Genomic DNA, 11,095 nt, shown 5'->3' with positions numbered 1-11,095 from the left:
AAAAACACACAAGATGTACTTTACAGAGCTTCAATTATCAACTTTTTCTTTAAAATATAAGAATAATCTTCAGTAATGGCTGTTCCAGCAATTTTTCCCTGTTTCTCATCATTAACACTCTGCTCATGTTTGATCATTCTCGTTCCACGACGCGGATTGATTTCCTTAATTTCGAGGTCTTGTATTGACAAAGCGTTATTTTTGCTTATTATGTTCTATAAAAAACCAAAAAATTAGGTCAAATAACTGACAAATGCAAATTGAAAAATAAATACCTTAAAACCTACACGAAACTTATGGTTCATAAATGCATATAGTATGGGATTTATGCAGGAATTAGTTGCTCCTAACAGTTGAAATATGGGCAGGAAAATGATAATTGTTTCAGATACTAAAAAAAAAAGAAAAAAAAATAAATTGAAATATTTATTAGAGTAGTTTAGAAATTTCTTACTGTGTTCATTGTCGTCCCTCGGTACCCAAAAGAACTTAATGAAGGAGCACAACGCATACAAAGGTAACCACGAGAAAGTAAATACTAATATCACTACCAAGAGCATCTTCAACACTTTCATTTTACTTTTTGTGTATATGTCATTTTTGCGATTCACCACAATTTCTCGCGGGAGTCTCCGGTTAGATACGCGATTCCAAATGATGACGTAACAAACTGATATGACCATTAATGGTCCCAAGTAGCAGATGAATAAATTGGCAATGAGGAAAAATATGTCGCCTGATTGCTGTGTTGGCCACAATTCAATACAAACTTTCGCCAAACTGCCAGGACTGAGAGGCTCGAGCTTGAAAACAAACAACCATGGTAGATTAATTGTCAATGCTACGAACCATATCACAATGACTGCGACTTTATATTTGCTAAAAATTAATAGTTTTTAAAAAGTTTCAAGCTTTATTTTTAATAAAAACCTACTTTTGTGTCATACTTCCCGACAAAAAGGGAAAATTTATAGCAGCCATACGTTCCAAGGAAATGGCAGTTAAGGTATTTACAGAGGCAGATACGGAAACGCCTTGTAAATATGATACGGTTTTACAAAAGAAGATTCCCAGAATCCAAGCTAAAATTAAAATTTTAAAAGTTTTTTCATGTAAAATTAAAAGAAAAAGTTCTTACCAGGGAAGAGATTTCCTATTAACGTAAACGGGAGACACAAAATATTGACAAGGATATCAGCTACAGCTAAATTTGCAATAAATAGGTTCGTTGGCGATCGCATTGTAGGACTTTGCGCCACAACCTACAAAAAATTTGGTCAAAAATCCAGCAAAATTTTCGTGAAACTAACTTACAACAACAACTGCTACATTTCCACATACACCAACAATGCAGATGATTCCGTATGCTATGCTGTGATAATTGAATTAATTAATAATATATTTTAATGAGAAACTTAATTAAAAAGTTTCTTACCTCAATAAAACAGATCCAAGAACACCGTACCGTAAAGTGTAAGCCATGTCATCGTCATCATCCAAATTAAAGTTTGTCTCATTTGAAGTGTTTAAAATACGAATGAAAAAATCTGGAGCCGTAAAATTATTGGATGAGAAAGGTCCGGAAATAGATGCGTCATTCCTCCAAGACATGATTCATTTGTTCTATTTTATTCAATATCTTTCAAATTATTACAAAATTTTCTGTGCAAAAGAAAATGAGAAAAGTAACATAAAAGAGTTCATTGACCTCCGCTAAACAGACACCCCGTCATACCAATTTTCATATCATAATCTTTTGAACATTTAACATTATTTAAAACACAATTTCACTTTGACTCACACAAACTTTGCAACCTCGGAAATAAACCCATGCCACGCAAATTTGATCTGACTTTAATAAATTCGATGTCAAGGACAAACTTTTCCTTTTTAAATCTCTCAAAAGCTCATAGAAAAACCATTTTAAAGAGAGCAAGGCAAAATAAAGGTTAACACTACATTGACACGATCGGAAACGAATATTACATACACATTGTTCCGTAATTGAATTTACAACATGAATTTTATAGAATCAAAAAGTCTTTTTTCACATACCTGCGTTAAAATGTCATATATGAGCATTAGCTTTTATTAGATTTCCTCTCAACAAATTTTGCACAGCTTAATAATTTTCGTTCAAAATAGGTACTACGTGTGTTACCTTCAATGAGCAAAATCGTCTTTGTCAAAATGATAATCAGTTAATATTTGGTACCACATCAAGTTCAATGTTAAATGTCTCGAAGAAAATGTGAAAAATAAAAACTTTTTGTAAGCAAACAATTCTGAAGGTGAAGCGAATGGAAACGAAGAAGGTTTGAATAAAAATGCAAAACAGTAGGATTTTTGTCGGAAAACATTAATAAATATTAAAAAAAAAACTTTTCATATTCAATTTTTTCCCACTTATTCTATTTTGTGCTTGTAATTTCATTTTTTTTTTTTGATTTGTCGTTTTTTGGTAAAACTAAATTAAAATACGTTGAGTAAGTAAGTAAGTACAGAACAACAATGATTGTCATAAAATTTATAAATTAAATTTTATCAAATAAACTTTTCTAAAAAAAAAACTTTTTTTCCTTTTTGGTTGTGGAATTTTTCGCTTTTCAAGGTAAACATAAATTAATGAAAATTTTAGAGATTTTAGGAGCGAATGAACACGAATAAAACAGTTGTTTAGCATGAGAAAGGCATCTCCACGCAATAATCAAAAGATTTTTTTTCCATTCATTCATTTTTTTCCATTAAATTTTCTGCTGTACATTTCAAGGTCTCGTATATGTTTTGCGTGTCTTTCGTTGATAAAATGTCTTGCCATCATGCCATAACAATAATAATTAAAAAATGAGTGTTCTCCTTAAAAATTAAACTCACTGCAAAACAGAAACGGATGTTTCGTTAAATAAAATGCTTCCTGTTTTCATGGATAGATCTTGATAGTGAAACTTTGTTTGTTTCGCGTTACTCATTTTTCTTCTTTGCTTTGTCCATTTTTTAAGAAATTACTCAAATTATATCTCTAAGATTATTATATCCTTTGCCTTTTAAGATTCATGTGAAACAGTTTTTACAACCAGAGCGTTTGGATAATTTTATTTTAAGTAAAGTTGTAAGTAAAAATCGTTTTCTTGAGTATTTATCAACTCAGTCACATTAATTTTTTTTTAATATTTGCAACTTCAAATAAAACTAGAAGACATAAAAAATAAAAATCCCATTTTAGATTTATAAAAATTGCCCAATTTTGACAAAAATGAATTATTAAATTTTAAAATTGTCTATTTTTGAATCATAATTTTTTCTTCAATCATTAAAAATCGTAAAAAAATGAAATAAAAAACTTAATCGGAATCAAAAGTTTTTTTTTTTAAATTTTTGAAAAACTTCTAAAATTTAAGTTTTTTAAAACTGTTTTAAAAAGATTTTTAATTCTTTTTTAACCTAACTCAATGTTTTCATAATGAGACACGTGCAAAAAGTGCTATGAAATCCATTATTTAAAATCAATATTAATTAATCAAGGTGAATGAAGATGTTGAGCAAAAAATAATTTTCTGCATGTCAATTGTTATTTATTTTGATTGTCTCCCCTTTTTCTAATAGGTGCCTACTATTTAATATCATCTTAAATAATTCATTTTTATTAAATACTAAGAATTTCTCCTTTTTCCGCCGGAAAACATGAAGAAGGTTGTCCTTCATAACATACAGTTGATACACTCGTCAATATTTAAATTTTACCTGTGATTTCACCTTGATTGATTTTCAAAGATTTTATGAATGTGTATTTAGGACTCGAAAAGGATTTGAATTAAAAATTTTCCTCACCATGCTTGTGATATCCACAAAAATATCCTTGAAGTCAAGTTATTTATCAAGATAGGAAATTATTTAAATTTGATTGTTTTCAGGCAGCAATTAAGCATTGTTCTTTTCTTCACAAAAAATTTCACCAATTAATGTAAATTTAATTTTTGTCTGCGTTTGATTTCATTTTTAGATAATTTTTGATTTATATTCATTCTGATTTTATTGCTGATTATCAGATTCTTTATCCTAGCACATTTCACAAAATTTAAGTTTTTTTTATTGGTTTAACAATTTTTAATATTTTTTTTAAATGTATTTTGTTTGTCTTTATTTCAATTTTCATCCTTTCGTTTAATAAATTTGATTGAGAAATAAATCAAGATTTTTTTCCCCATGTTCAGAAAATACGTCTTTTCCAACCGACGACAAAATGAAAAGTGAAAGGTGCTCGTTGTTAGATATTTGATTTTCATTGTGCGTTGTATTGTGTATTTACATGACCTTACGTTCATTCTTATCATTCATAAATGGAATTCTGTATGAATCAACGAATATTTATTGTCGAGTGAAACGTTCATCGATTTTACTCTGAGACAGGCTCGTTACAAGAAGACGACACTGAATGAATTTTAAGTTTTCACGCGTCATTTGGTAATTGTTTAACTTTTAATAAAACCTGGGCAGTGGTCGACTCTTTGTTTTCCCTCTTTGCAATGACCGATAATTCAGACCATTTGTTATTTGGAGCAAATGCAACTACATATAAGTATTTCATAAAAAAATAACACAATATTAAATAAGAAGAAAAAATATATTATTCAATATATTATAAAAGAAAAGAGTATTCAAAATATTATTTGAAAAAAGTAAACATCAGTTTTACTGCGGTAATGAGCGAGCGATACAGCGAATGCTTCGATAACGGCCACCTATTATGAAACAAATTCGGTGAATTTAAGACAAAGATATTTTATTGCAACAAAAATCAAACTCACCAAGTAAACTTTCCTGCTCTTGAAGTAGTACGGTAACAGATTTGTCCTTAACTTTCTGCGAGGTACTTGTCTTTTTGCTTTGACGATTCTTAATGTCTTTTTGAATGGCTTTTCCTGTTTCTCCGTTTCTATGTAATTCGCGGTAATTGTGTTGTATCTGGTTTTTGGATATACGACCACTTTTACGCACAGGTCCTACAATTTCCTTTGATTCTTTTGACGAATTTGATTTTGTTGCTTTTCTCTCCAAATTTTTCCAAATGACTTGAGACTCAGTCTCAGCCGATGAGTCAGTTTCAACTTCCTCATACACAGGTACCTCTTTTGTCATTAAACGTTGACTCTTGCGTGGTGGTTTTGCTGCGTCCTCTTTAGGGGCATTCGCTTCAATCTTTTCCGATTGCAATTTAGAAGGACGGCCTCTTTTTTGTTTAGTACATTTTGCATCTTGATTGATATTTTGAGAAGCTATTTTTTTGGGTTTGTCTACGTGGAATGTATAGGTGTCATCGGAAACTTCTGCAGTGGATGGGGTTTCTATAAATGATAGTATGCAGATAAAAAAAGGTTCGTAAAATAAAATAAAAACATACCAAGTGATTTTTCCTGCTCCTCACTTAATTCATGGACAATAGCTTCATTCGAGGCTGCGGTAAGTTGTGTGGATTTGAAACTACGGAGTCTTTTGGACATTGGTTGTCCATCGTCTTTCTGGATAATTTCAATATTTTTGGACTTTATCGGTAGAAGCTTTTTAGCTTGTTTGCTTTGCTCATGCTCTGTATTCAAAATTTTCACAGCATTTTGATCATGGTGCAATTTTTTTTCTGCAGTTTTCGATTCTCCCTTTAGAAGTTTCAAATCAGGTTTTTCTACAATGGTCTCTTTTTCCTCATGAGTCGATAAAGATTCTAAAAATTAGTTAATTAAATATTATTTAATTCAATAATTTTTTTATTAGAAAAACTTACTGTGTGGTTTCTCTTGTTCCATTTTAATATCTGTCTGTTTCTGTTCTTGAGGCAACGAGGTCATTTTGAAGTTGCGATTTATTTTACGTTTAGGTTTATCGTTCGTTACAATCGTTTCGATATTTTGATAACTTGGACGTATCAGTTTTCTTGCTAATCGATGGTTTGTTCGTTTGTGTGTGTGATCTTCAACAGGATCAGGTTTGTTGTCATAAATATCACTTTTAGTATTTTGGATAGACTTATCTCCGTTTCCTTCGTTATGTGTGTTTTCATTAATTGTCGATACCATTTCATTTTGATAATTGAATTTAAGCTGCACTTGCTCGTCAGTTTCTTCATTTACATCAATTTGAAGAGGATTTTCGTCATTATTTTCAGATAAAATCTCTTGAGGTTCAGTGCAGAAAAATTGAATTGTGTGATCTGCATTATCTGTTTGGGAGTTTTTCTCTGTTTGTACCAAGTATTCAGTAACAAATAAAGGTTGCGGACAATATTCTTCATCACGCAAATCATTTTCTGAGTCAATCGGATCTTCTGGTTTAACTACTTGAACATCATTTGACGAATATTCTTGATACATTTCAGTATTTAAATCATGATTCTTTGTCATATTATCGTTTTCGTCGCTGTACGTTTCAATAATATCTTCAATGGTTTCAATATAAACTTCTTCTGTTTGATTCATTTCATATTTTTCCTGGGACATTGACTCCACAAGTACATCTTCAAGTTGTAATTGGTCCTCCTCGTTCATTATCTCATATTTTACTGTCAATGCATCATTGGAAATTTCATTAGTTGTAGCAATTTCTTTTGTTATTTTACTCTCATCAACAAATTCTTGAAAAAATTTAGGTTTTTCTCCTGAGCAGTCTGCAGTTTGATTGATTTCATATTTTTCGTAAGACAGAGATTCCACAAGATAATTTTCTATCTTAATTAATTGGTCCTCCTCATTTTCCGTTGGTGATTTCATCTCAGGTATTTCATTAGGAATTTCAAAAAGTACTCGGCAAACAGGTAAGTTGTCTGTGAATGGAACCATTTCTTCCGATATGTTTTGAATCAATTTCGAGTCCATATTGAAAAGTGTATTTTGATAGGAATGAGTGATACTTTTATTCGGCATGTTATCTTCAACTGCTTTTTCAGGAATCAGCTCATGGGTTTGCTCAGTCATCACATTTTTAGAACTATCTTCATGTTCATTTGCAACATCAGTTTCAACAGTAGTTCCTTCAAAGTGATACGAATTTTCTAAAACCTCCGGTGTTGTTTGATCATGAACATTTATCAAAAATTCGTGAGATGGCATATAGTCTGATTGTGAAGTTTCTACATTCTCTAAATGTAAATCCATTTTGTTACTGTCTTCTAACGTGTCTGTGATGATTTCGTCAACTACTTCATCCAATCCGTCAACAGTTTGGCATTTTTTGTAATCAATGAAAGGGTCAACTTTGTTTTCATTATCATTATCTTCTACAAATTTTTGAATTTCATCCTTAGTATCGTTCTTTCCGAGCAAATCTGAATTGAGAATTGATAAATTCTCAGGAATATTTTCATCATTTACTGTCTCATTAGTTTGATTGATAGTTTCATTAGGATTTTCAACGGTATTACAATTTTCTTGAGTAATCAAAATCTGACTACATATTTCCTCTGTATTTACGAGAACTGTTTCATCCTCTGAATTTTGATCATTTTGAGTTTGTTCAACACGTTGAACTTCATTTTTCTCTAATGCATCGCAAAAAATAGTCTGATGATCTGCGTTACAAATATTTTCAACGTTTGGCATCTCATTGGGCGATTCAGGTAAAGTGTCGATAGTAGTTTCTTCTACGGTTGATTCAATTATCTCTTCTTCATGATGGGGTTGATAGTCACTGTTTGTTACATTTTCATGTTCTTCAATCACTGCAACATTAGATTCATTTGGTTTGATTTCTTGTTTTGAAATACTATCAGAAATTTTTACTGAAGATTTATCATTTTCATCTTCAGTTTTTTGTATTTCTGGCGATTTTAGAGTATCTTCGGTAATTTTCAATTCAGGTTTGGTAAAAGTCGTTTTGCATTTTTGAACAAGAGAATCTATCAATTTGCGTCTCTTAATAAATGTTCTTGTTCCAGGCGGTGTTATAGTATCATCAATGTTTATGTTGTTCAAACTCCGTGCATACAAATGTTCATCGCCTTCTTCGTCATATTCAGGCTTATTGATGTGGGTTGCATCAGATTTTAAGAAAGGTCGCTTAAAAAACTTGCGACGTTTTGGAGGGGGCTCATTGGTAGACTTTTGCTCAAGTACGATTGGATTGGTACTGTCAACAACATTTTCTTGTAACGATTTGTTGCTTTGACAAGCATCTTGAATGTCGGATTCAGTATTTGCATTCACTTCTAGAGAAACTTCAGGAGAAATTGATGCTTGAACAATATCTAAAACATACGATTTCAACGAGCTGTCTTCAAACGCCTCGGTTTTATCGCAGTTAGAGGAAACTTGTTCAGAAAAATTTATTGACGAGTCTGTCACCTCATCAGTTCTGATCGGACTAGCTGGTTTTTCACGATCAACGATATCCTTAATAGTATCAGGTGGGTACTTGTCGTTTATATCATCATCATTGTTGTTTGTATCCATTGGCTCGTCATTGTTTGTGGGATCTGTGAAATCGAAACGTTTTTAACAAATAATAGTTTTTAAGGCAGATTTTTTGTTTACCATCTTGCAAGGTAACAATTGTACCGTCAGTTGCTAATGCTTGATTAACCAATCCTCCGTTAGAACTCCACACCACATTTAATGATGCCAGTTCTTCTGGGCTCACATTATCCAGCGATGTCCAAAACTTGGCCAATTCCTCGTCACATTCATCATCTGAATCAAGTTGAACTCGTATTTTTTTTTTTTTTTTTGTGAAAAAGATAATTTGATTCACTTACCTTTATCCATCACCGAGGGCTTTGGTAACTTCGATACAGGTGATGTCCAAACAACCTTTGAATTTTCACCTCCGGTCTCATTTTTATCAATTTGCATTGCCTCATCACCTAATTCCGCGTCCAACTCTTTAAAAGTCCTCTGAATTTCCTCTTTTAGGGATCCCAGTTCTTTATCCATGCGGTCCATAGCAGTGTCCAAAATAAACGACTCATCGGATTGCACAGAAACATGCTTAACCTCCAGATTTGATTCGTTTTTCGGCTTTCCGTGTTCCAATTTTATGTACTCCACTGAAATTTCTTGGCAAAGCTCCTTCACCTCATTAAGATACTTGTTGGTGACCCAGTAATTGGCATCAATCTTGTCCTTGGCAGTTTTTACTTCCGAATCGTTTGCTAGTTCAGGGGAAAGGTTCTCGAAAACCTTTTCGCTCTCCATCTCATTTACCTTTTCTCCGACCTCAAAGGTGGATAGTTGACGTTGTACCATACGAATAGTCCGTAGATCGGTATCTTTGTCAGGGTTTGATGATGTTTCAGTAGTGTGAAACATCTTTTCTTTATTAATTTTTGGCTTTTATGTGTAAACAACGTGTGCTTTGTTTTATTGTTTGTACATTTGAGTTTTTGAGGTTATGTCAAAGGCCATACAAACTTTATATTTGACTTCCTGTTTTGAGGTTCGTATTCAAGTTTCTTGTACAAGTCCGCAAGATCAATGAGAAGAACAAAAATGAGCGAGATCTAATCCTTGAGAGTTCCCAAGCTCGCCATTACGAATTGAAAATCCGAAGAGGTTGGACGTGTCTTTTACGTGTCTGTGAATAATATCCGGAAAATTTTAATTTTTCTCGAGAAATACCACCGAACTAAATTTCAAAATGACTCCTCGTGCCAAGGGATCAAAAGGTAAGTAAAAATTTTAAATAAATTCGTGAAAAGTGATGAAATAATATTGTCCGAAAGAAAACATGGCGGAGCGTCACATGCATTTTTGGACTTTTTAGTTATAATTTTGCCAAATTTCCTTTTAAAACTACTTGAGATTGTTAATTTCAAGTAATTTCACTTGATTGTTGTAAAAACCTACAGAAATTCTAAAATTAATGACCGAGAATCTCATTTATAAGATAGCGTCACTTTCATTTGAACATTTTTTTCTCAGCTCAATCCGTGACCCCTCCGATGACGCCGATTGCGAAAACTCATAAGCCGAAGCCGGCATTGAAGAGCTTGACTAAAAACAGCGATCTGCATTTCAATGTTTATAAGATGTTGCGAAAATTGAAGAAGGATTTGCATGCCAAAGTGGTTCAAAGAGGCGCCGCTGTCTATTTCACTGCCGTCATTGAGTACTTGGTCGCAGAGGTGTTGGAGTTGGCAGCAGACATGGCAAAGCGCCATAACAAGTCTCGTCTTACGCCCCGTTTTATCATGATGGCAATTCGTACCGATGAGGAGCTCAACATGTTGTTCGGGAACATCGATATTTCTGAAGCTGGTATTATTCCGCACATTCATTCGGTCTTGCGTAAGTTTTCTAGAAATCTTTTCGGATCAAATTTTTAATGCACTTGTTTTACAGTTCCCAAGCCGAAAAAAGGTCGCGTCATAGCAGAAGACAAGGAAAAAAAGTTATCTAATGATTATTGATAATTTATCGTTTTATAGCCGATCTCGATTGATTTAGTTTTAAAATATGGACATTAACTTACTTATTTGATCTAAAAAGTCCCCCCAAATGTACTAAAATGTTGCATGAAAACTTTAAATGCAACCTAATTTTCTCTATTTTTTGTAAACTTATAATATGTAAGCTATTGGTGTACAATTGATTGTATTGAATTCGACCAAAGACTTTTAACTCTTAAAAAAGCAGTCGAACTACTTGTCGAAACTTATGTGTTGAACAAAACTATATTTAACAATGTAATAAAATTATCTACGTAACTCAAAAGATTTTGATTTTTAAATCCATTTTTCCACAATTATGTTTATAAAGGTATGTAAAGGGGCAAACAAAACATTAACCCAAAAACATGTAGGTATTAACATGAATAATTGGATTGAAATTATTTTTTTTTCTTATTGGAAATTCTTCTGAGATTCATTTAATGGGATCACGAGATCAATGTTTTCTCTTAAGTTTGTGTGCTGACGTCTAGTATCTTAAAAGACAAATTAAGCTCAAATTCCAAACATTTGATATTTTTTTAATATTTAAGACAAAGTTATTTTGTTAATTTGACATGGATTTGAAAACAGTTTAAATTAAGCCACAAAACTTACCTCTGATGATGTTTTTAAAAATAAAACTAGGTAATAATTTTTATTTTATTTATTATATTAACGATGTAA

General features: G+C 32.1%; 3 protein-coding genes across 3 annotated transcripts; 1 reads left to right on the top strand and 2 right to left on the bottom strand.

Moving 5' to 3' along the window:
• Positions 1-20: 20 nt before the first annotated feature.
• On the bottom strand, positions 21-1,482 carry LOC134837492 (neuropeptide SIFamide receptor-like). Its single transcript, XM_063852873.1, has 7 exons — positions 1,436-1,482; positions 1,315-1,372; positions 1,139-1,262; positions 935-1,082; positions 455-879; positions 276-391; positions 21-215 (listed from the first exon to the last, which is right to left on the bottom strand). The coding sequence occupies exons 1-7, from the start codon at positions 1,480-1,482 to the stop codon at positions 21-23; spliced, it is 1,113 nt and encodes a 370-aa protein (XP_063708943.1).
• A 3,120-nt stretch (positions 1,483-4,602) lies between these two features.
• On the bottom strand, positions 4,603-9,330 carry LOC134827048 (uncharacterized). The gene is made up of 6 exons (XM_063839580.1): positions 8,738-9,330; positions 8,517-8,672; positions 5,777-8,458; positions 5,399-5,716; positions 4,806-5,342; positions 4,603-4,739 (listed from the first exon to the last, which is right to left on the bottom strand). The coding sequence occupies exons 1-6, from the start codon at positions 9,288-9,290 to the stop codon at positions 4,690-4,692; spliced, it is 4,296 nt and encodes a 1,431-aa protein (XP_063695650.1). The 5' UTR covers positions 9,291-9,330; the 3' UTR covers positions 4,603-4,689.
• A 183-nt stretch (positions 9,331-9,513) lies between these two features.
• LOC134826938 (late histone H2A.2.2-like) lies at positions 9,514-10,680 on the top strand. Its single transcript, XM_063839449.1, has 3 exons — positions 9,514-9,646; positions 9,903-10,268; positions 10,323-10,680. Exons 1-3 carry the CDS (start codon positions 9,619-9,621, stop codon positions 10,388-10,390), a joined length of 462 nt encoding a protein of 153 aa, XP_063695519.1. The 5' UTR covers positions 9,514-9,618; the 3' UTR covers positions 10,391-10,680.
• Positions 10,681-11,095: the final 415 nt, after the last annotated feature.

The sequence above is a fragment of the Culicoides brevitarsis genome, chromosome 1 (assembly GCF_036172545.1).
Source record: "Culicoides brevitarsis isolate CSIRO-B50_1 chromosome 1, AGI_CSIRO_Cbre_v1, whole genome shotgun sequence".
NCBI lineage: Eukaryota > Metazoa > Arthropoda > Insecta > Diptera > Ceratopogonidae > Culicoides > Culicoides brevitarsis.
Note: the sequence above shows the minus strand (reverse complement) of the source record. Positions and strands in the feature narration are given on the sequence as shown.